Consider the following 26,136-nt stretch of genomic DNA (forward strand, 5'->3'; position numbering starts at 1 on the left):
GCAAATATGGGAATCATGTCAGATCTAAACTCTGTATTTACTGGTCTGTGAGATTCTTTTTCATTCACTGTGCTTTTAATGTTCCATCAGATTGAAAGATGTGAATGCTTTCATTTCTAGACTCCTGTGTGTTCGGTACATCTCACAAACAGGTTTCCAAAACCATTACATGCCATTACATGGTTTTTCCTCTAAATGTTTGCTAGGCAAATCCCTTGCACACTCCTTGATGTAGATTGTATGCAGATTTTGCTGTGATTGTATGCAGGCCTTGCTCTAGATTGTATGCAGATCTTGCTGTGATTATATGCAGATCTTGCTCTAGATTGTATGCTGATCTTGCTCTAGATTGTATGCAGGCCTTGTTCTAGATTGTATGCAGGCCTTGTTCTAGATTGTATGCAGGCTTCACTGTAGATTGTACGTAGGCCATTCTGTAGATTGTACGTAGGCCATTCTGTAGATTGTATACAAGCCATGCTATAGACTGTATGCAGGCCTCACTGTAGATTGTAAGCAGGTTGACTGCTTTTCCTTCTCCTGTATTGTTTGGAGAGATTAAAATCTGGAGGAAATGCTGTCGCCAACCAACTAGGCAAAAGGCCTGTCCTAAGTGTTTGCCTTTGTCTGCGGTAGCAAAGGGAAATGCTAACATTCTAGAGTATGCAACGCAAAGACGAGAGAGGTGCATGTACTCAACAGATGTGAAAGGCACCGTGGTGAAGACAGCTGTGCCGTGTGCGCAGGAAGGCTCGTGTGGTTCTCTGGTTCAAGGTGTTCCATTCTTCGGGCGAGCTTCTCCAGGAAACAAGTATAATGTATGTGAGAACAAGTGTGCCTTAGCAGGGTTAGATTTGTGGGCATTTCTTAGTCTCAAGAGCAGATCTTTCTTTTGACAACCCGAGGGTGTTATTGGCTGTGTATGAAACAAGCATGTTTTGTGTGGTATGGGCACAGACCATAGCTAAGAGCCAGTGCATACCTGGGCAGTTACCCTAACAGTTGAAATTTGGTCCATGGAAAATTGTAGACAGAATCAATGTGTAAAATAAGAATCATGTGATAACGATACCAAATGATCCGAAGCAACAGCATCATTACCAAGACAAGCATTCCCTTATCTGAAAGTCTAAAGTCCAGATGTTCCAGTGCTATCATGATGCCACAGGTGGAGAATTTCACATCTGATTTGATGGGAAATTCCACACCTGACTTAATGGGATGAACCGCCATCAAAATGCAGATACGGTAAAATATGTCTAAGGTATATACAAAGCAGAGGAGAACTTCATGTGTAGTCTTGGGTCAAATAGAACAAAACCCTTTCCTCCAAATTCAAAATCTGCAGCACTTCTGGGCACAGGCAGTTTGGATAGGGATGTTCAACCTGTGTTAAAAGATGTCTCGGAGGCTGCGGAGATGGGCCAGTAGTTCAGAGCACCTGATGCAGTTCCAGAGGACCCGAGTTCAATTACCAGCACCACATCAGGTAGCTCACAACTGCCCGTAATTCCAGCTCCAGGGGATTTGAGGTACCTACACACACACACACACACACACACACACACACACACTTTAGAAGGTGTATCTTAGGGAGAGGACAAAAGGCAGGAGACTGGGAGAGGGGAGTGACTGAGAACAAGAAAAGCTGACCCCGAGTTGATGCTCCTCCGGCCCCAGCTTTGAAAGGGAAGCTCTTAATCCTGCATCACGAGGGTCACCCATGTGGGACCAATGTTCCTCGATATCACCTTATGTCACCTTCACGTAGCATAGTCTTCTCGGTGTCTCTGTACCCGTGGCTGATCCCGGAGAGCCAGGAGAGCTGTTGGGGTGTCTTGATCTGCGCACCTGTTTGGTCTTAGAACTGCTGATCTGTTCATCTCTTTAGTGCAACTCTGGTTCAGTTTGCTGCAGTTCCCCTCTCCCTCCCCTGCTTCTGCCCACCACACTGAGAAAGTTCTTCAGCCACTTTATTCAACAGAGGCCAACGTTTGCAGTTCACGTAGCTTTCATTTTCCCCAAAAGGACTTTTATTCCATTTGTATTTTATATCCCTAAAGAAATGTCATATGACTGCAGTGATTTCAGTTCTGAGATCTCATCTGGCAGCTGACCCTTTGGGGAATCCAACCGCTCCGTTTCCTCATTTCATAATGAATGAGGTGCTAATGATTCCCATGTTGGACAAGTAATTTAGCCTTTCCAGAAGAGCTGGTTACAGCTGAGCTCCCTGTGGCTGGGTAAACTCCCAGAGCATGCTGGAACCAAAATTCACTAAGTTACTACCGACTATGTTTCCTGTTAACCGGGTGAACGGAACCAACCGCGAGTGTCTCTGAACAGACGCTGTGAGGGGGAGGGGCAGTGCCTTGCAGGTTCCTTCCACTTTCTTATCACTGCCTGTCGCTTGGGCTTGATTCCCTCATCTGGCTGGGCTTCTGTTTGGAAACTGGCCAGGTCAGGATCGAGGCGGTTGTGGGACGCCAGGAGGAGCGCTGAGGTCAGGGGCGAAGTAAGGAAAGCAGAGCTGACCGGAAATGGCCACAGAGAAATATCTTACAGCAAAATTCAGCAAGAACAAGGGTGATGGACTGAATCTTGGGTTGGAGAAAGAAACGGGAGAATTTGTGCTCTAAAGTGGGCGCTTGTCAGGTCTAACTACTAAATACAAAATACACTCACTGCAGGGTCTGGGGAGATAGCTCAGTCAGTAGAATGCGTGCTGGCCTTCAGCAGTTACGTAAATAACTGGGCGTGGTGGTGTGTCCGTGTCACCCCAGAGTGGAAGAAGTGCAGACATCAGGATCCCGGGTTTGCTGGCCAACCAGGACAGCCTCGGTGGTGAGTCCCAGGTCCCAGGGAGAGAACTTGTCTCAAAAACCAAGGTAGACAGAAGGTAGACCTCAGAGGTTGACCTGTGGTCTCCACACATACGTGCTGGTACACACACACACACACACACACACACACACACACACACACACACACACACACAGAGGCACATGCACACACAAACATCTAGGTGCCTGCACAGACACAAAATAAATAAATAAATACATTTACTAGAATCTATGCCACCAAACAGGTGATACTTGTGCAAAATGATTTCTTGTGGGTTTTTTTTTTTTTAATTGTGGTAGTGTGTGGTTCTTTGATTCCTTCATGCCTAACAGATATTCATTCTTTGTGGATGGACTTGATTTTTTTTAAAATATCTGGTAAAATTTGTGATTTAACAAAGCAGAGCTGGTCAGAGACACACATCTGGTATAGTATTAAACAATAGATTCCTTCCGTTGAGTGTATAAGCGGCTTTAGTGGCAACTTAAGAGTTTGAAAAATGTTGCGGGCAATTGCCATGTACATGCCGTTGTCACCTGTGTTTCCAAGGTGACGGGACCCCTGAGCTGCGGGAAGATCCAGTCCGTTTGACAGAAAGAAAAATCAAACAGCAATGCAAGTGCTCTATATTATAATCATATTTCATATACTCTTTCTTGAATGTTTACCTGCTTCAATAAGCTGACTGCCCAGGCTTTGGTCAGTCTTCCTAGATGACGAGGCTGAAAGAACAGAAATGCCACCTCTGGAAAAGATGCCAGAGTCTCCTTTACTCCCCATCCCTTGGGACTAGAAAGGAGAGGTAACAGGGACGAAATGAAGACCGCGCTTAATTGGCAGTTAGAATTGCACTTGATAATTTTCTAAAGAGTAACATTTAATGCCCATTTTCATGATTAAGGACGTAGTGTCCTTGGGTGAAAGAGCATTTGCCTTTGGATCATGAGTGGTGCAGACTGTGCCCTTCAGTGCACAATAGTGCTGACAGGGTTTCCTTTGGAAAAATAAGTTATGACTATTCAATAAAGCCCAGACCATCTGCCCCCCGCCCCGAGAGGTAGACAAGACTCTCAAAGGTGTTCAGAGGAAGAGGATGGGGAACCGAGGGGAGATGGCAAGCTCGAAGATAACATTGCTGTTTTCATGGCTCCTGGTGGGGAGAAGGGGCTGTTCCTGGCGGCTTCCCAGCTGGCTTCCTGGCAGAGCCTGGGTGTCTGAACGGAGGGCTTGTACAGCGACTAAGAAGCAGTTTCTTCCGTTCCACTCATGAATTCTCCACTTCTCAAGCACCGTCGAGGCTGCACCTGACGGAGCACATGCTGGTAGACACCATGGCATCGCCTAGTAAACCATTTGCGTCCACACTATGAGCAATTCCATCCCCTCATATACCCTAGAGAAACACACATTCACACACACACACACACACACACACACACACACACACACACACACACACAACTTTCACATGCTAACACACATCACTCACATACATATACATATACACACACATCTCTCACACATACACACTCTCACACACATCATTCACACACATATACTCACACACATACACACACTCTCACACACTCATACACACACACCAAGTACATACACCACACACAGCAATAACCATTTCATCAATTTGGCAGGCCTTATGAAGTAGTACGTTAACTTTGCCTTCATTTCTTTATCCCAATGAATTTTTAGTATCTCTCATATGTCTATCATTTGGGTATTCTTCATGCATCAGCCTTTTGTGTTTTAAAAAAAATGCAAAATGTATTCTCTCCAACTGTGAATAGGATGGGGCGGGGAGGCCTGCACGATATTTGCTACCTCAATACCAAAGAAAAGCTTTAAAAATAATAACCATGCTTCACTAGAGAGATGTGATTTAAGCACTGTGTGCTAACTTGTACATATCAATGTATAAGAAAAGGTGGGTGATTTTAAAAGAGTTGACTAGCTCCCAGAATGTTCTACTAGGAGCTATAGGGATTAAATGTCATTCCTGTCTAAACCAGAAAGCTGTGTCGTAACCAATAGACATTCATACTCTGCTGGTGCCAATACTTAGGGAATAAGATCTCAGATTTCTTTTTTAGTAATGGGAATTTTATTTGAAAATTCACCAATTTTCCTGTTTTAATCACATCTTGGTTTCCTTAGCCTGAGGATTCAATAATTCAATAACTTGAGTCTCTCTTACTTTTAAAAATATGCTTGATGAGGCTGGAGGGAAACCCCATCCGGTATGAGTCCTTCCTGCTCACCCAGAGGACCTGAGTTCAATTCCCAGCACCCACATGAGGTGATTCACAGCTGCCTATAATTCCAGCTCCAAGGGATCTGACACTCTTTTGTCCTCTGTGGGCTCCCACACACATGTGGACAAGTTTTCCTCCCACCCCCCAACTACTTTTAAGAAAGAAAAAGAAAGTGTTGCTTGTGGGGCAGGCCAGATCCCTTAGTAGATAAAGGTGTTCACTAGCAAGTACCAAGTCTGACAATTGAAGTTTTGTCTCCAGATTCCAGGGACTTACATAGTGGAAGGCAGGAACTCTGACCTCCACATGTGTATACATGCAAATAAATGTAAAAAAAATGAAAATTAAGAAGTGTGCATTTGGAGCCTGGAGAGATGAATTGATCAGCAGCTCCATGCCTTAGAGCACTTGTTGGCTCTTGTAGGAAGCCCAGGTTTGGTTCCCGGTACCCACACAGTGCAGACAGCCATCTGTGTCTCCAGTTCTGGGGGGTCTAGAACGCCCTCTTTTGACTTCTGTGAATAACAGGTAAGCACATGGTGTACATGTATACATGCAACCAAAACTTGAACACATAAAATAAAATGAATTTAAAATTTTTAAATGAAAATTTAAGAGACTGTGCTGGTTTGTACATTTCATAGTTGACAGTTGACTGTGTTCCACCCTAATTTTCACTGCCTTTGGAAACCTTAGCCATAGACTTAGGGAGCAGATGAGCTATTGAGGTGATTTTTCAAGAAGATAGCTAATAATTTTCTAGTGCTTTGTGATTTATGAATTATCCTCATGTCTAGCTGATATTCCCAAGCACCCAATAAAACCAACAAACCTGGCAGTATTGGTGTGTGGTTAGACTTATCCTACAAACTAGAAAGTTTTGGTGTGTGGTTAGCCTTATTCTACAGACTAGAAAGTTTTGATGTGTGGTTAGCCTTATTCTACAGACTAGAAAGTTTTGGTGTGTGGTTAGCCTTATTCTACAGACTAGAAGCTTTGAGTCCTTAGATACTGGCAGCTGAAAACAAATGCAAATCCCAGGCTTTGTCCACAAATCCCATGTCTTTCCAACCCATTTCACTTCAGAACATTTAGCTCAGGGCTTCTTATTTTATTGCGGTCTTCATACAGGTAAAGGACTTTAAACCCTTTTAGACAAGATGGAGTTAGGAAAATTGGCTTTCAAGGTATTTTAACTTGGTTTAAAACTAAGTTCGTCAGTGGCTCTCAACCTGAACATTATGTTACAATAACCTTGGGCTCTAAATAAATAAATAAATAATAAATAAATAAATAAAAAATACTTGTGTCTGTGATAACTCAGACCAAAGGAATGAGATGAGGTGCGTATCCCCTTTGAGGGGTTAGACTGTTTTTTCTGATGAATGCTGTTGATGGTATTTGTCCTCAGTTAAAGAAAAATACTATCAGTTCTATGATTCATTATTTCTTTTAGTCCATGGCTTAAATAGTAGCTCACATTTACCCACAGAAGTCTCCTGCTCCCTTTCTAGAAGTTTCTGTGTTTAATCTCTGCGTCCACTTGACTCATGTTCTGAGCTTTTGTCCCAAGGCACCTACTCGTTTCTTCCATTTCCTGCCCCTTTAGTTGCCTTTATTCATGCCTCCAATCTCCACCCTCATGAGGTTTTTCACTAAATTAAAACCAAAATGGGCGCCTCTCACCACACCTTTAGATACCCTCCTCCCCTTTTCCCTTCACAGCCCTTTTATAAAATAGTCTCTCACTGACAGGAGGACTTTCCAAAACCCTGAACCAAAGACTTGCATAGGGTGTTTCCATTGTCCAGATGGAAAGGCTTGGTGGGCTTACTCCTGTGGAAAGTCATGGGAAGGTCAAGGGAACAAGGTGTGTTCTGTTTTCCTGGAGTCCATTTGTATGCAGCTTCTGCTCAGTGCCATGACCTGGCTTCAGTGAACCGAGTATAGAGCGTGTCTCTTGGTGTGAGCTAGTTTCAGCTTGGGCTTGAACCTGTCTGTGTCTGCTCCATGACACAAAGAAGTTGGGAGCAATCTGCACAGGCCTCCTGTCCGGAAACTTCATGGAATAAGGATTCTGGGATTAAAATACCTGGCTAGTACTAGAGGGATGGTTGGGATATGAGGGAAGGTAGATTTCTGTTGGGCCCTTTATCCACATGAAATCTTGTTCAATTGCAGCTGATGCAGAGAAAAGGAGACCTGCTGGTTACACCAGGCAGACAGGAGTGACACGCGGCCCTTGACTCCTCTCTGCCCCTAACCTGTGCTGTTTGGTTGCAGGAGCCCGAGTCAATGCCAAGGACAACATGTGGCTGACCCCGCTGCACCGCGCGGTGGCTTCCAGAAGTGAAGTAAGTGATCTCCTCAGTCAGTCTAACCACTCCTACTGTCCGTAGAAAAAGAGTTCTTCCCACCGAGTCCAGGATCGTCGTGGGTAGAGAAAGCCTGTTTCTTCTAGTGCAAGCGGGTTACCCAAAGGGTAACAAAGCTCTTTGTGTGTCTTGCTCAGGTCCAACATGGTGCAGTAGGAGAGTCTTAGTTAAATTTTTATCGCTGCAATGAAACACTGATCAAAAAGCAAGTTGGGGAGGAATGGGTTTTGTCTTAGGGTTTCTATTGCTGTGAAGAGACACCATGATCACGGCAACTCTTACAAAGAAAACATTGAGCAACTCTTACAAAGAAAACTTTGAATTGGGGTGGCTTGCTTATAGTTTTAGAGGTTCAGTCCATTATCATCATGCCAAGGATGGTATAGAGATGTGGTGCTGGAGCTGAGAGTGCTACATCTTGGAGTCAACAGGAAGTCGACTGACTGTCACACTGAGGGCAAAAGAGACCTCAAAGCCCGCCACCTTCCTCCAACAAGGCCACACCTCCTAATAGTGCCACTCCCTTTGGGGGCCATTTTCTTTCAAACCACCACAGGTTTACTTGGCTTACACGTCCACATTGTTGTTCATCACTGAAGGAAGTCAGGACAGGAACTCAAGCAGGGCAGGAACCTGGAGGCAGGAGCTGATACAGAGGCCATGGAGGGAGCTGCTTACTGGCTTGCTCCTCATGGCTTGCTCAGCCTGCTTCCTTATAGAACCCAGGACCGCCAATCCAGGTTTGGCCCCACCCACCATGGGCTGGGCCCTCCCTCATTGATGACTAAATGAAAAAATGCCTTACAGCCGAATCTCACGGAGGCATTTCCTCAACTGAGGCTCCTTCCTGTCTGATGACTCTATCTTGTGTCAAGTTGACACACAAAACCAGCCAGCACAAGGAGGCATCATGGCCATCCAGGTCGGACAGCTTTGACTTTAGAGCATTTTCAGCCTGGAACGGAAGGAACATAGCAAGCAGATCTGTGCAGTGCCAGAGTGGGATGGGAGGAGAAAGCAGGCAAGCAGGCGTGCTGGACCACGGCATATCTCCCCAACGGGAGGTCAGCCGATCCAGTCCTTAAAGGACAAGCAGGACCCAGCAGGCCAGGAGGAGGAGGGAGGGCCGATGCAGAGGAGAAGCAGCAGGCCACGAGCCCAGGTCAGGAGGAGCCTCCTGGAGCAGAGAGAGTAGTGCCCTGTCAGTCAGCTCATTGGGCTGCCAGAGAAACTACCATCCTGTGAGCATCTGGCAGTGGTCTCAGCAGACCATGCTTCAGAAAGACCACCATGGAGAAGGCCGAGGGGAAGCAGGGGAGGACCCAGTCTTTTCAGACATAGAGGCAAACCTGACAGGATTTTGGCACCTTAGGAGAATGAGGTGGGAAGAAAGCTGGCAGGTGAATAGAGAGGCCCTTGGCTGAGCAGGTGCAGGTGGGGTGGGGTGGGGAGTGGGTGAGGGGAGCTGGAGTCCGGGAAGCTGGCTCATTCTTTTCAGGATACAGCCTGGGAAATATGTCCCTGGAATGTAAGCTCCCTGGGGTCAGGGAGTCTATTGATTTATTATTTATTTTATTCTGTGATGGACTCCAAATCTAGACTGTTCTAGAAATAGAGAGTGGTACCCAAAACCGAGTTTGTTGCTGAATGCCGGAAATATGTGATGATAGCAAATGCACTATCATTATTTATACAAGTCTGGACCTCGGGGATGAGGAGGGTGATCATGGAAACCATGACACCGTGCATTGGCCAGTTCAATGGGAGGGAGGCTCGTGGATAGAAAGGGAAGGCCATGTGGGAGCGGGGCTGGGAGGGACCCAGCGAATCTCAGCCTGGCCAGAGAGAAAGGTGCTGGGCATGGCGTGTGTGGGTAAATCTGTCCCGTGGAGTTGCCCCTCTGGTGCTGGAGGAGGTGGTGTTCTCCGGGGACACTGAGGAGCGAGGCAGCGGGTGTCACAGCTCGTGTGAAGGCTCCTGCCCCGGCCTCTGCACTTGCTCTTTCTCTTTGGCAGCTGTGTGGGAATTTCAGAATACACTTAGTATGTGGCAGTTCAGGATCGTTATCTCCCCCGTTGTTCCGGGTGTTTGGAATTGTTTCAAAGGGGGTTTGGCTGTATTCTCTTCCCAAAGAGCCCACGTGGGAGGAGGGAGGTAAAGCATCCCGAAGTGCCTCAGGCCCCGGAGAACTCACCTGATGGATGACTCCATGTTGCAGTTCTGTTGTGCCTGGGGAAACAGGCCCAGTGGCTGCTGAAGGAGGACACTAGCCTCAGGGCTAGCTTCTCCACAGGGGAGATGACTTGGTCCTTAGTAAATTTATTGTCTTTTTCAGTCTATGTATACATACATAGAGAGGGTCTTTTCTTCCTTAACTAGAGTGAGGTCTCTGTAGTTGAACGAATTTAGACACTTTCTATATATCATGTACTGTATATGCTGATGGAGCTGCGAAGGAGATCATATCTGTGGTCCCCAGCTTTAGGGGAGAGAGGGACATACAACACATGGTTTCAGTACCCCGTGACCTTGTTAAGTAGTCACCCCTACAAAAGCTTCGAGCCTCGAAACATGCATTTGCCACCAACCAGCAGGACACTGTCATTATATGTCTTGGTGTGTCTGACCCAGTCTGACCAATGACGGGCTGTTCAGTTCTTAAACTGCTGTGTCTATGAAAAGCACCTGGTCCTCCCTCAGCCAACCAGCAAGGATGTATGGGTAAAAAGAAAAAAAGTGATTGCAGATGACTCTTGCTGGGGAAGAACTAAATGTGAACTCACGAAAGACAATGCCTTTGTAGTGTCTGCCACAGTTGAATAGTTTCTGGAGTAAACTGGAATCTCTGGGTCTGTCATCAGAGTTGACTATTCACTGAACAGCTGAACTTGGGCTCATCTTGATACCGTGGAAGTCCTCAATTCAGACTCGTTTTTTCTTTTGAATTTGGTCCTCCTGCTACTCACTCTCCTGTGCCTCCCCTTACTGTCTGTGGGGTGGAGGGGAGTAGGGCCTAAGGGGAAAGGCCAGGGGGAGTTTGTTTGGTTTTTGTATTTGGCTCTTAGCACTCGCAAAAGAGGATGCTGAGTTTCGGTCTGAGCTGGCCCAGGCGTCCTTTCCTCAGACAGAAACTGTTAATGAGCGTGTAGTAAAAACAGTTTCTTCATCGAAAGGCTTCTAAACTCGGCAGCACCCCAGTATCATCGCCTGGCACATTTGGGTGTCCCAGGATCTAAACAATTCGGAACCAAACAGCATTGTCTCCCTGCCTGCTACCTAATGCCCCACTGGTCCCACCTTTTTTTTTTCTAGCTTTTCCCGAGGTGGTGGGGAAATGGAGAGACTTTTTCTTAAGTACTGGAGAAATGTGCTTTGTCACAGTAGCCAAGAGAGAGAAGCGAGACTTGAGACATCTGGAGAGAATATTCTGAAAGCCGTGAATGATTGAATCTGGTGTCTCCTGCCCAGTGGGTTCCTCTTGCTTCTTCACTTTGTTTTCTGGAATAGCGCGCCTGTGAAGAATAGAGTTAAAGGCACGCACGCCCGGAGTTGAATATGGGAAAGTTTAACATTTGTTTGTTGAGGCCCACTGGGTGGAAGGCATTGCCAGCCATGTTGGGGGGTCCTTCATGGAGCACACAGCATGGCCTCTGAGGTTGTGATGTCTGGGGCCTGCGGCGGCCTGAGTGTGAATGTGCTGGCACCTCACGTCTCCCCCTTCTGCTATGAGGAGCGGAGTGGCACTGAAGGGGAATTGCTGAACTTCTCACTTCCCTGTTCCCGAGACTGTGTTTGGGTTAGAAAAGTTAAAATTGTTTGCACCCTGTCTTTGGGGTGTTGGATTGAGGACATTGTGTTTTTCTAAATATTGCCGTTCTGAGAATTTGAGCCTTCACTGTGTGTGTGCTAACGGCCTTCTGAGCATTAATCTCCTGTAACCTCTGAGCCTCCGACATTGTATTATTATTGGTCATACTAACTTAGGAAGTATGGCCCCAGAGAAGTTAAACATGGAATAAAAGGTGTTACAGCCAGTAAGTGGTGTAGCTAAAGTTTTTCTGGTTCTGTTCAGCTCCTGTGGCCCTGCGGCCAGCTGCTTGGACCTAAGTAAACACACAGAGACTATATTACTTATAAACTGTATGGCTGTGGCAGGCTTCTTGCTATTGTTCTTTCTTTTTTTCTTTTTTTGATTTTTTGAGACAGGCTTTCTCTGGGTAGCTTTGGGCCTTTCCTGGATCTCGCTCTGTAGCCCAGGCTGGCCTTGGACTCACAAAGATCCGCCTGCCTCTGCCTCCCAAGTGCTGGGATTAAAGGCGTGTGCTACCACCGCCTGGTGCTATCTGTTCTTATATTTTAAATTAACCCATTTCTATTAATCTATACCTTGCCATGTGTCTTGTGTCTTACCAGTACTTTTACATCTCACTTCCTCTGTGTCTGGCTGATGACTCCTCACTCAGCTTTCCACTTCTCAGCAAAAAGAGTATCCTCTCTCTTTGTCCTGCCTATATTTCCTGCCTGGCTACTGGCCAATCAGCACTTTATTTATTAACCAATCAGAGCAACACATTCAGAGCATACAGAACATCCCACCGCAAAGTAGAGAAGAGTATGGTTGAGGACACTCCTTGCTCACACACCATGCACCACCGCCTCCCTCAGATCACATAAGGACCCTTGGATACTGTTTTGACCAGCAACCATCTGGTTTTGCCTTCTGTGTAGAAAACTTCTGACATTGGGCATAAAGATCTTTCTAGGGTTGAATGCTTTATCCCGACTTCCTGGAATGTAGATGGGTTATACTCAATTTACTGTGTATTGTTAAGTCTTCAGGGTGCTTGTTAAAAGATATTGTTCTAGATTCTCCCCAATGGCCCAGCTTGAGCTGATGGTTGGGCCTGGAAATCTTCATCTTATACAGAAAATTCTGATGCACGCCTCACTATGAGACCTGAGATTGGATACTAGGATTATTTTTAAAGAAGTTTATATATTGTTTTAAGTTAGTTATTTGATAAATTTATACTTTTCCCCCACCTTTAAAAAAACTTCCTCTTGCCTTTATGAACCCTGCCTTCTCCCTACCTGTTCATTTCTTGTATTCATTACTTTTGGTCTTCCTTTGTGACCCATTTAGTTAGGCAAGGGTCATCTGTGTAACCATTGGCTTGGAGCTTTCCATTAGAACTTGGTAGAGCACCAGTGGGCACACAATTGAAGGCAATGATCCTCTTTCCATGAATCTATCAGCTGAAAATAGTTCAGCAGTGAACTGTCTACGTCTGGGTCACGTCTGGGTCATGTCTGGGCCCATTCTGCTGCAGATCCAGTGCTGTCATCCACAGTTGATGAGGGTTTGTGATTGCAATGACTAGGTATTGCCCAGAAGATGGCAGTTTGCAGTCTGTCTTCTGGCCCTTTTATTCTTTCCACCCCATCTTCCATGCTGTCTTGTAACACGAATCATAAATGGTCTTATTAATAAAAATAAAAAAAACCCAGAGCCAGATATTGGGGTGAAAGCTGAAAGATCAGAGGGATAAAACAAGCCAGCCACAAGTTCTTACCACTAGGAAAACCCTCAGCCCAAAAGAGAGCTACTTCCTGTATACCCACACCTATATGCCTTTCTGTCCCTGCCATCTCACTTCCTCTCTCTTCCCAGCTACATCACTTCCTCTTTCTGCCCAGCTCTATCAGTTCCTGTATGTCTGTACAGACCTCCAGACTTCTATGATTAACTAGTGCTAGGATTAAAGGCGTGTGCCACCACTGCCTGGCTTTGTTCCCAGCGTGGCCTTGAACTCACAGAGATCCTAAATGCTAGGATTGAAGGCTTGTGCTACCACTGCCTGACCTCTGTGTTTAATATAGTAGCTGGCTCTGTCCTCTGATTCCCAGGTAAGTTTTATTGGGGTGCACAAATAAAATACCACCACACTGTCTCTTGAACTTTGGAGGGGATGATAGAAGTGTCTTGTTTAGGGCTGATCACTCAGCCATCATTATTTTCATTCCTTCTTGTAGCCACAAGTGTCCATGCACTACAGTTCACCGAAAAGAGACTTTTCTGGTTAATGCTGAGATTGGTAATTGTCAGTGGATGTAAATATATGTTTTGAAGGTAGTTCTACACTTTGTTAATTTAGTTAAACAGTAGAATTGAATTCCCTCTAGGGCCTATGACCTACCCACTACCATAGGCTTTTGAGTGGGGTTTATAGTATCAAGTTTGGAGATGAAGAGTGGACCTTAAATCCTATCAGGGGGATGTTGATTACCTCCATAATGGCCATGCCACTGTTGTGCATGTGGGTATATCTTGCAAGGCCTGTTGGTAACATAGTTCCTAGGATTCCCAGCTGGGTAAGACTGTTGATGCCTTTCTCCCCCAGCCACATGCAAAGCACCTTCCAGCATTGTAGGGAGATTTCCAGCTCCCTGCAAATACTTTATGTGTCTTTCCTGACATTCAAAGATGTGGTTTTATGAATAGCCTCCCACCTAGAATGCTCTCCTATCCCAAGTCTCCAGTGAACACCTTTGTACTGCTAGTTTATAGAATAACTGTACCCTAGTAATATTTATAATAATAGGGACTATTTTAGTTTGGTAATGGATTTCTAGAAGAATCATCCCATGAACTGAGCAAATTGGTTGAGCACCAATTTATACAGTTCTTACAGAACATGAAATTGCTATAATCAATATGGGGTAAAAGCCCTGAAGGATTACAGTCATACAATATAAACCTTCAGGATTCATGTGTGGCCTCAGGTGCATGAGCCTACTGCACAGCAACTGCCCTGTTAATATGTGCCAGTTATTGTTGACAGACCTTGCTAGTGATCACATCCCTTTGTTTATGCTTCCAATGTTCCTGAATGTGTAGTAGGTCCAAGGTACTGTAAGTGGATGTTTCCATCCCTCCAGCAACTCCCAAATACCTTGCAGCCCCCTCCCCCAAATTACCACACAGAGGCTTATATTAATTATAAATGCTTGGCTGGTAGCTCAAGCTTGTTACTAGCTAACTCTTACATTTTAAGTTAACCCATATTCCTTATTCATGCTCTGCCATGTGGCGGTACCTTTATTAGCATGGCAAGTTCATCTCCTGCCTCCTCTGCATCTGGCTGGTGACTCCTGACTCCACCCTTCTCCTTTCCATCACCCTTAATTTGGTCGCCTTCCCTATACTTCCTGCCTGGCTACTGGCCAATCAGTGTTTTATTAAACCAATTTGAGTGACAAATCTTTACAGTGTGCAAGGGGATTATTCCACAGCAATGTACCAGCCACACTGTGGAGAGTACAGAAAATTGTCTAAGCAACTTTGTCTGACCTAAAGCAACTTTCAACTCATCAAATTTGACATTGCTTACACCTGCAAAAAATGATTTCTAGTTTTAAACCTTACTTCTCCATAGTGACTTGTGGAGAGTTTAAGTCTATGTTTGAGAGTAATGTGAGATTTCAGAAACTACCTATGAGCTTTCAGAAACTTGGAGAGAAATTGAACAACTTCATACTCAGGTGGTGTGGCTTGTGCCCATAATTGTAACATTTGAAAATCTGAGGGCAGAGGCTGTCTTGAATTCAAGGAGAGCCTGTGCTGCACAGGGAGCCATATCTCAATAAACAGAACAAGACAAACAAGCAAAAAGAAAAGGAAACAACAACAAACTCACAAAAGAAAAATTGAATACCTGTTAGATTTAATAATAAGTGAATAATTTTGTCTTTTATAATTTTTATTCTAGTTGCTTTTTATTATATTTTGCAAAAGTTCTGGGTTGTGATGCACTGGAAATAATAATAAAAATTTCCAATGAGATCGGATGCCGTGCTGGTCTTGAATTTGTGATGGTTCTTCTCCTGCTTCTGAGAGCTGGATTATGGCATTGTGGTGGTTTGATAGGTATGGCCACCATAGACTCATGTGTTTGAATGTTTGGCCTATAGAGAATGGCATTATTAGGAGGTGTGGTCTTGTTGGAGTATGCGTAGCCTTATTGGAGGAAGTGTGTCACTGTGAGCACAGGTCTCCTATGCTCAAGCTATAACCATTGAGGGACACAGTTCACTTCCTGTTGCCTGAGGATCAAGATGTAGAACTCTGGGATATCCCCCCAGCACCATGCCTGCCTGCACGCTGCCATGCTTTCACTGTACTTCCTGCCATGACAATAATGGACTAAACCTCTGAAACTGTGAGCCAGCCCCAATTAAATGTTTTCCTTTATAAGAGTTGCCATAGTCATGGTGTCCCTTCACAGCAATAGAAATCCTAACCCTAACTAAGACAGGCATGTACCACTACCATACTTAGCTGAAAACATAATTGTTAAAAACTAGACCTCCACCACAGATGGTTGAGAAGCCACTTTTTAAGTATCTCTTCTTAATTTAGAAAGTATTGGTTTCCCCTCCAGTCTTACTTTCTTCTTCACCTTGTAAATTTATGCCAGAGGAAACTATTAAGTATTAAATTTTAGCCAGGGTGCTAATGCAGGGAAAGAAAGCCATCTTTGATTAAAAAAAAAAAAAATCATCCTCACAAAACCAAGGCAAAGCACTCCCAAGGTCAAAATGCATGAAATAAGAATGCAGTTTGAAAATCAAAATCCTTTTTAAAGCAAAGATTTGGTGAGGTCTAAATATTATATTAGATTTCTATTAGATATATTAAGCTAGTTTGATGGGATAAAGCTACAGTTTAAGATTACAAATAACTAAGGAGAATGAACATCTGGATACATTTATGCCAGGATACTTTTTGGCTGATCTCATGAGAGTCTAGTAGAAAACATGTGTCCCCCTGAGTCAGCCACGCTGATGGGTCATGACCCTGAACTTCAGCCATCCTGCCCGTGAAATGAGACTGCTTGTGAATGGAAAGGTCATCCCAGGGGACCACTAGGCCTTCTCCATTTTGAATGCTTAGGAACTGAATGCCATAATCTTTGTTGTTGTTTTGTACTGGGCGTTCATTCTAAGTCCCTGTGCATGATGGACAAGTGCTCTATCGTTAAGTTATATCCCCAGTCCCCAAATCATCTTACACTACTATATTTTTATGGTTTAAAAATATTATTTATTGCCAGGCAATAGTGGCACACACCTTTAATCCCAGCACTTGGGAGGCAGAGACAGGCGGATCTCTGGGAGTTTGAGGCCAGCCTGGTCTACAGAGTGAGATCCAGGACAGGCACCAAAACTACACAGAGAAACTCTGTCTCGAAAAACATATATATACATATATATATATATATATATGTGTGTGTGTGTGTGTGTGTGTGTGTGTGTGTATGTGTGTGTGTTATTTATTTTATATTTTGAGAGCACAATGTAATTTATCATTTTCCTTTTCACGTTCTTCCCTCTGGGCACTCCCATATACCATTTCTTGGTTCTTTTTCAAATTCATAGCCTCTTGTTTTTCATTAGTTGTTGTTTTATATATATATTAACACACACAGCTCATACTTGCTCTGTCTGTGTGATGTTACTTGTGGGTATGTCTTCAGGGCTGACCATTCGGTACTGGATAACCAATCGGTGTGCTCTTCCCTGGGAAGACCTTTTCTCCCACTCTCAGCATCCTCAGCTGCCTGTAGTTCTTTGTGTAGGTCACGGGATTTCCCCCGTTTGCGGTAGTGTGTCTATTGTTGCTCAGCTCACATTCGGGCAGTCATGTTGGCGAGACTTTCTGGGTGTAGTTTCCCACATTCCTAGGAGACAGAGTCTCACAGTAAGCTTCCTGTCCCGGCTTTCGTCTTTCTGCCCCTCTCCTGTAATGTTTTTTGAGCCTGGAGTGCAGTTGTGTTGTGGAAATTTTCATGCTGTAAAATGAATTTTTGGAAATTAAGAACTCCTCCTCTATGCCATGTATTTCCTGACAGAGTCCTCTCACGTTACCAACGTGGAAAGGCTGGGAGTCATGAAGTAGACAGTATGGAAATGGAGGCTGGCAGAGATAAAGCATGTAACAAAAGCAGAGAGGAAAATAAAGGTCATGGCTTTCAAGGTATCCTTGATCTGTAGGAGCTGCGTGTGAAAGGCCAATGTGGGAACATTCACAGTCACCTGGGGAAAGTTGGCAGAGAGGAGATGCCCTGCCCTGGACATTCTCTTGAACTCTTGAATCATAACCCAAATGTCGGTTGTGATCGCCTTGCCTTCGAAGCTGATACAGTCATGGAGGGACCCCATGGGAGGAGAGGAAGGAGGGGAAACAGCGGTCAGGTTGTAAAACAAAACAAAACAAAACAAAGCCAAGCCAAAAAGCGGTCCAAGAATGTGATGGGCTAAGGGAGTTGGTTGGCTAATAGTCAGACTCCTTTCACGTTAGAGGACATTTTTGTGGAAGTTTGTCTTACAGGTCTTGTAACTGATGTGCACATCTGCACACGTATACTTTTAGGCAATGTAAGGAGGTCTCAAAAGGAAACTATTTAGAAGACATATTTGATTTTAGATGGCGTCCAGGCTCTTGACTTGACAAAGCGAGACAGAGTGAATGTCTCATTCTGTGTTCCTCTTCAGATCTCTACTTCATAGGACTTGACTTGTCCACAGCCTGCCTGAGAGGGAGCGCCCTTTCCTTTATCACTACAGTCCCTGTGTCCCGAGAAGACCTTATACGCAGGAAGTATTGATTGGCATTTGTCAGTGACCCTGCAAACCGCTTTGTTATAGGAGGCAGTGCAAGTATTGATTAAACACTCGGCCGATGTCAATGCGCGAGACAAGAATTGGCAGACCCCCCTCCACGTGGCGGCAGCCAATAAGGCTGTCAAGTGTGCAGAAGTGATCATCCCGCTCCTGAGCAGTGTCAATGTCTCCGACCGAGGAGGGCGCACAGCCTTGCACCATGCAGCTCTGAATGGACACATGGAGGTGAGTGTTTGCCTCAGTGGGAACTGGGACGCGCTACTCAGACCCTGTGAGCCACAGATGGAGCCATTGTGATTGTTGAGACTTTATGTGAATGTCAGTATAATAGAGGTCTGTCACTTGGGCAATTATATCCATTCTCAAATTCAGACCATAATGAACTGAGAAAGTAGACTGTCATAGCCGTCTTCTCTTGGCGCGTGTGGCAGGGCCTGCTGTGATACCATCTTTCTTGTCTAAATCCCTGACTTGCTGTTAGGGTTGAGCTGATGAGGTGTAGAGCACAAGCAGGCGGTGAGGAGCCCTCATCATTACAGAGGGAACACTTGATTTCATTGTTTTTTTTTTTTTTTTTTTTTAATCTTCCAGATGGTCAATCTACTCTTGGCCAAAGGGGCAAACATCAATGCATTTGACAAGAAGGACCGGCGTGCTTTGCACTGGGCAGCGTACATGGGTGAGGATTCTGTGTGTGGAAAGCAAAGTGCGGGTGTCGTTACTAGCTCAATGGGAGGGCAAGTGCCTAGTGTGCATAAGACCCTGGTTTTGATCCCCAACATCAAACAACAACTAAAAACCACAAGCAGATGACCTTAACTGCAGAAGCCGCAGGCCCTTGTTGACTGTGTAGGCTTTCTTGGGCAAGTCTGACTTAAGCGTTGGATTCCACTTGAATGAAGATTTGGCCCGTTTTCCTGGCATCTGTAAAGTGCTCCAGTTGGCTAGTTGCCTTGTCAGAGGCTTATTTATCCCAACAGAGGGGGAGGGTGACTCATGGCTTGGATCTCTCTGAACATTCTTCACTCCGGATTGGAAAGCGACACACTTTGCGTGTATGTTAGCTTGTTATGGCATCAAATAAAGTGTTTAGAAAAGAAAGTAGACTGTTTAGCAATGCAAGGACGCCACGCTCGTTGTCTCTGCACTTCTAAATATTTCTGAAATAAACCAAGGGAAGGAAGAGAGGAAAGTTTCCTGGCTCCTTTGTAGGTAGAAGTGGTGGAATTCCTGTCCATCAGGCTTCTGCTAGGCTGAGTTCAAGGTGGAGGCCCACAGGCTTCCCTTCTGTCCACCTCACTCTGCTGGAGTGGAAGAAATAGGGTGCCTCTCTGTTTTGTCCTTTCCTTTTGATTGGCGCAAAGATTTTGGACAAATAATAGTCTTCCCAGTTTACTTCAATGGAGACATGAGACATGAAGAACTAAGATCCTTCTGTGTGTTTCTGGTTGGAAAAGAACCAGCAATTAGAAAAGAAGACAGGGTTCTATCAGACAAGTTGAACACAAGCTGATACCCACCCAGGGGATATTGTTCTGGTAAATTCCAGAGCATCCATACAATGTGACCCAGTAGGGAGTACAGCAATGGTGTCCATGTATATTTATAAACATCCAGGGCTTGTGATGCACTAAGGGGGGGGGGGCTCACAGAGAAACACAGATATGTATCGTATTCTGTATGCATGTATAGAATATGGTAATATGTGTAATATTTTCCATTGCTGTGGAAACTTCTAAACAGTGAAGGGAAATTGGAAAATAAATAGTGAAATATTAGATGGTATCTCCAGGGATTGGTGATTGGCTTCTTTTTTTGAGCATTTTTGCCTGTTTGAGTCAGTTTGATAAGCATATATGTCTTTTATCATCATTTCAAATTTCTTCATGTCTCATGTCTGCATTTCAAATGTCAAAAATTAACATTATGTAGGCGGCGGGGGGTGGGTGGGGTGGGTGGTGGATAGGGGTAAGAAGAAAACAAGTCATTCCACAACAGATTTCTGAATGAATTTTTAGACTTACAGATCCCAAGAATCTTAAAAATTTGTAAGAATTAACTCTTTGTGTAACAAAAGACCTTGAACTGCTCCTCCTACCACCCCCCATCCCCCGCCCCAGTGCTGGCATTACAGACCTGTGTCGCTCTGTCTGCCCCTTCTTTCATTTTTGAGTACCACAGACCTTTGAGTTGGCTAAAAGCAATCGGCTGTTCAGACAAAATGTATACTGAGCTACTCAAAGAATCCGGGGGCTTCAAGCTTCTGCTCTGCTGATGTATGGTTAAAATATCTTGGTGACCCGAAGAAGTCACATCATTAGTACCATGTCATCAGGATACAAAAATGGAAAAGGATGCATGTGGGTGACAGTTCTTAGGAACTAGTGGAGTAAAAGTGGGGACAAACAGCTTGAGATAGCGCCACTAGTAATTGAAAATATTTTGTTCTCTATACACGTTTATTGTAGATAAAGAATCAAATTTTGACGAAGCAAGCTCACACACCCCGACCCCTACCGACACCTGCCACGTCCTTCACAAACTTTGGGTCCTGCAGTCAGTATTTGTCTCCTGCCCTTCAGTTAGCTGCGATGTCTGTAACAGTGAACTTAAGCTTGGAGTGATCTTCAGTTATAAAATAAAGGCCAAACATGTTTATCATTGTGAATCATGGAGCAGAGTTCAAACGCCCACAACAGTTGCGATTAGGAGGGTTTTCTATTTAGTGAATAATTTATGGGAGTTATTTTTACAGGGTAACATAAGAAATTGTCCTTTTAAATTTAAATGGATTAAAACCCATCAAAGCAATGGCAGTTTCAGATTTAACCGTAATCTGGGAGTATTGTGATTTTTTTTTCTTTAGTTAGTTTTCTAAACTAAATTGTTACTGTTGGGCTTTTTTGGTGAGGAATAGTAATGGTTTTCATTTTAACACAACCCTTGTTACTGTTTCTGTTTTGAGGCAGGATCTTGCTAAGCCATCTAGGCTGGTCTGGAATTCACTCCGTAGCCCTCGCAGTCTTTGAACTTGTAATTTGCTGCCGTCCGTCTCCCAGTTGCTGGGATTGCACACCACTCAACTTCAGTACAACTTTCAAAAGGCCGTGGCCCTATGTGTTGTCACTCTCTGGTTCTTCTTTGTCACGGTGAACAGCCACCACTCTACCACAGCTACATCTCATTCAAGTCTTATTGAATCATCCTTCTTCCCGTGGGACAGATATAATGTCCCGCACAGAGTTGGCACTCAATAAATGCTCACTGACTATTTTCCATGAGGCAGCTTGGATCAGAAAAACACTGGTGGTTTAAAAAAACAAAAAAGAGCTAATAATGATCTTTTCGGGTGCAAAATGTTGTCACGTTGCCTATTTAAAGTTAATGATATTTTTACCGCTTTGTTTTGTCAAGGTCACCTGGATGTTGTGGCCCTGCTTATTAACCACGGCGCTGAAGTTACCTGTAAGGATAAGAAGGGTTATACCCCGCTGCATGCTGCAGCCTCCAATGGGCAGATCAACGTTGTCAAGCATCTCCTGAACCTGGGGGTGGAGGTAAGCCTCAGGGGCTGTGCCACAGCACGGTTCATGTCTTTCTGGGTTTTCTTCTGCTCTGAAATACAATCCTGTTTGCATTTTTATTCAAGTGGGGAAAAACTTATTTCCTTGGGTCCTGTATTTCTTTTTATGTGAGCTGATAAATTGTGATAGAGGCATTGATTAAATAGCAGGAAACCAGAAACAGACTATATACATGGAGAAATATATAAATGTCTCTCTCTCCCTCTCTTTCTACGTAGTTTCTTTGTGTGGCCCTGACTATTCTAGATCTTTCTCTGTAGACCATGCTAGCCTCAAACTCAGAGATCTGCCTGCCCCTGATTCTGCCACCTAGTGCTGGGATTAAAGGCATGTGTCACCACCTCCTGGCTAACATTTATATCCTGTCTAGTATGTAACAATCAGTCATGTAAAAAGGACCCCCAGAAGCTGACCTGGGAAATCATGGGCCACAGTCCAAGAGGGAGAATGGAGGACAGGGATTGAACAAAGGGACTTTGATGTTGAGCTACAGTCGGCTGTAGGAGGCCAGCTCCCACCTTTTAAAGGGTTCCTCTGAGGAGGAGAGAGGGATAAGAAGCTTTTAGATAGAAAGATAGCGAAGAGGCGAAAGACAGAAACACAGGATAGCTTCAGGAAGACCTGGATCAAAACCCAATGGCCCCTTCTGTCTCTTCAAAAGGGCTTTTTATAACAATGCCAAGGGGTGGGGCAAAAGACCTCCCCCTTACTAGATTAAAATATACCGCACAGCCAAGTGCAGACCCTTCCAAACACCTGGTAACCACGCCCATGCCTGCTGGGTAGAGCAAGTTCAGGTTCTCAGACTGTAAGTTCTCAATAGGAAACCTCTGTGGGTCTCTACAGTCGGCCAGTCCCATTCTCCTTCAGTCAGGCACAGTAATGCTCAGGGTATCTTAGGATACCCTGGAGGAAAGGAGAACCGGGTGCTGTGTGAGACCAAGGTGGTGATGCCTGATCCTTGAGCAGGTCTGGGGAAGCAGTAGGGAGCTGTGGACGACATACCTCAGTCCCACAGGTAGGTCAGCCTGTGAGGTGTCAGGCTCCAGAGTGAAAACAGAATTGATTCCGAGCCAGACTCGAGGGCACTGGGTCCACAAGTCACCTCTCTTGCTGGCCCTGTCCCATCTTCTCATGGTCACTGTTCCCGAGCCCGTGACTTTGGGGTTTGTTCTTTGCTTTCCTGACACGTTGAAGGTGTCTTTGCCTTTTGTCTTGTTTGTCTCCCTCCAGCTGGGAAAACCCCGCCACAGGCTGAAACCTCTGCTACCTCACGGGTCATTTTTTGTCATATTCAATTTTGCCTGTCTTCCCTGGGGGTGGGAGGTGGGGGAGGGAGAGAGGCACTCTTGGGATACCTGCTGGGGAGCAAGTGAGCTCTGAATAATCATGCTGACTTGTGTGTATGTTTCCCTGCTCTCGCCAGAGCCATTAGGCCTTTTGTGGGAAATGGACTAAATTGGCCCCAGTGATTTTAATTGCCCTGTGTTGGATGCTTTGCAGATTGATGAAATCAATGTCTACGGAAACACAGCGCTGCACATTGCCTGCTACAACGGCCAGGACGCTGTCGTGAACGAGCTCATCGACTACGGTGCTAACGTGAACCAGCCCAACAACAGTGGCTTCACCCCGCTGCACTTTGCAGCGGCGTCCACTCATGGTGCTCTGTGTCTGGAACTGTTAGTAAACAACGGGGCCGACGTGAACATTCAGGTATGACCCTCAGTCTCTCTGCCTTAAACACCTTTGCACCGAGCCCTTGAACTTAAGTCACAGTTGTCAGTTATGCCGTGTGTTCGTGAATTGGAAGCACTTTGATCCACACAGCTTTATCCTGGATTGAGGGGCTGTGGAAATTGCTGGGTTGCCTCTCCAGGTATGATGGTACCAGCATGCAGGCAGCAAGGCTCCAATCCTATCTCCTCTGTGGGTTAATGAATGCTCAGGGTGAATGTCGGGTCTTAAAGGTGCCACCTCAGCCCATATTTTAACACAGATACCCATGGTTAGCTCTTCGGGCTGAGCTGCTGAGAACACAGAGGAATGACTGACTAATGGTTGTTCCCAACCCCAGCATGGCTTTCAGATACTTTCCCCCAGCAGGCTGTAAACAGTGGTTCCAGTGATTCCACCAAACAGTGGTTCCACCCAAGTGCCATGAGCATTTCTTCAGCCATGGAGTTGACTAAGGACTGCCCTGCTCTTGATTTGATAGTGGGCAGGGGAGGGAGGGAACTTGAAGATGAGATATGATCTCTGGTCATACAGATTCACAATAGAGGTGATAAAACACAGCCGGATGGCTAGGAGGCGAGAGAGAGCGTGATGAGTGCCAAGAGAAGAAGAGTCGTGAAGCATTGCAAAGTAGATGACGCACATGTTAGCTTATTTCTTGTCTGGGGATAAAAAAACAAAACAAAACAAAAACCTGAGCTTGTTTTTGAGCTGAGAAGATTATAAATTGAGAGGAGCCACAGAAACAATTCGAGAGAGGACATTCCCAACAGAGAATGGTGTGAGCAAGGGAGCGTGGAGCCGTGAACTCGTAACTTACCGGCTCACCCTGGTGGCTGGTGGAGGCAGCCTGTGAGTCTGTGCCCTCAATGTTCCCCATTTGGGTTGTACTGAAACGCCCTTGCCCCGTGGCAGAATATCCCAAGCAGTGCCCTCCACCATCCCTTACCACTCAGCACCATGTGTAGAATGTGGGGCTCTGGAACACCAGGAAGCACCCTGACCACTAAAGGTAAGCACACAAGTGGTTAAACAGTCACTGTGTCATCTGTGGGTCTTTCAAGGGAAGGAAGATGAGGGACCTTAGTTAAAGGCTCCATCCTTGCAACCCTCCACTGAACTCACAGTTTGAAAACCCTCTGATTTTGATCAATGGGCATGTTATTTTTAAATACAAAAGAAAGCTTTTTCATCTTGAGAAAAAAATAAACGTAGCTATAGCAGACCTACAAATGGGTGACTACACAGTAATTGAACGTTTGTAAAACTGGTCTAGGTTGTGAGTCCTGAAGATGAGGAATGGGAGGGGCCTCTGGGGGGAGAAACTTTGCAGAGAGAGAGTCAACAAAGCTTGGCAAGGCAGGAGAGGGGAGCTGGAGATGAGGAATGGAATCCAGGGAAAGGGAGGTGGTACTAGAGAGTGGTCACGTGCTTTGATCCGGGGCTAGACTGCCTTAGCTTCAGATAGCTCAGTCAATCCTAGCATTGACTTCAGATAACTAACCAAAAGCACCCCATCTGAGCCTGAGTTTTTTTTACGTGTAAAGTTAGGGAAATAATAGCATTGTATTCATGGTCACATTATGAAGATTAAACATAGTTGTCATACCTAAATTATACAGATCAAAGCATTTGATGTTGTTCACATTCATTGAGAGGATGTCAGGACATAAGTAGGCATAGGAGGTAAACGGATGCACTCAGTTTATTTTCTTTGTGTGTGTGTGTGTGTGTGTGTGTGTGTGTGTGTGTGTATGTGTGTGTGTGTATGCGCCATAGCACACGTGCATGAGGAGGTCAGAGGACAACTTGTAGGAGTTAGTTCTCTTCTATTACCATGTTGGCAATGGGACTTGAACTTGGGTACTCTGGATTGACAGCAAGCACCCTTACCCATGGAGCCACCTCACGGCTCTGTGTTTAATTTTTGAGAAACTGATGTCGAGCCAGCGTGAGGACGTGGTAGTGGGAAATGTGATGTTCTAGCCTGGAAGAGCAGTAAAGAATATGAAAAACTAGTACTCAGGCTGCCTCAGTCACAAAAAGGTGACAGGAGAGGGTGGAGTCGTCTGAGGAGAGAGTACCTAACAGCACGGAGTAGGCGAGGGAGGACCCCAGGACTTGACTCTTAGGGTGCAGAGAAGGAAGAGCTGAGCAGAGGACAAGGGAGAGGCAGGAAAGGGAAGAAAGGCCTGATGGGAGTTTGGTGACCTCACGAAGGTCAGACTCGTGCAGAAGGGAGAAATGGGGCTGAAGGAGAGTGTTCCTGAGCCCCACACCCTACACATGGACACGCAGGGCCCAGAAGAGGTGAGAAGAAGGCCTTTGGAAACACAGAGGAGACCAAGGAGACACACACCAAGGTGACAAAGAGTTTTTGTGGGGGGCAGAGGTCACAGAGTGTGGTAGTCACGGGGAGCAAGAAGCACACAAGTGGCCAATCAACATCTCAGGGACTGTGGGCATCGGAGGGTCTTTCAGAGGAAGAGGATGGGCATTAGATAAAGGCGCCATCTTTGCAGCTTACAGGTTGTCTCGGGCTCCCGTCCTCTGAAAAGTGCATCCCAGTGCTCTGAGTGTGTCTGATGCCCAGGGCTGGAAAGACACTTTCTACTATCAGGCCTGCTTCTTCCAATTGGCCGCCCA

At 45.3% G+C, this 26,136-nt stretch overlaps 1 protein-coding gene across 2 annotated transcripts in view; it reads left to right on the plus strand.

Moving 5' to 3' along the window:
- Positions 1-26,136, plus strand: part of Ankrd44 (ankyrin repeat domain 44) — a 276,558-nt gene that overhangs the window by 142,070 nt on the left and 108,352 nt on the right. For both annotated transcript variants that reach the window (XM_015993765.3, XM_006974874.4), the window contains exons 4-8: positions 7,395-7,465; positions 18,194-18,394; positions 18,761-18,848; positions 21,584-21,726; positions 23,257-23,469. In XM_015993765.3, coding sequence (XP_015849251.3) covers positions 7,395-7,465; positions 18,194-18,394; positions 18,761-18,848; positions 21,584-21,726; positions 23,257-23,469 — 716 coding nt within the window. The remainder of the gene's footprint in view (positions 1-7,394; positions 7,466-18,193; positions 18,395-18,760; positions 18,849-21,583; positions 21,727-23,256; positions 23,470-26,136) is intronic.

This window comes from Peromyscus maniculatus, chromosome 13 (assembly GCF_049852395.1).
Source record: "Peromyscus maniculatus bairdii isolate BWxNUB_F1_BW_parent chromosome 13, HU_Pman_BW_mat_3.1, whole genome shotgun sequence".
Taxonomy (NCBI): domain Eukaryota; kingdom Metazoa; phylum Chordata; class Mammalia; order Rodentia; family Cricetidae; genus Peromyscus; species Peromyscus maniculatus.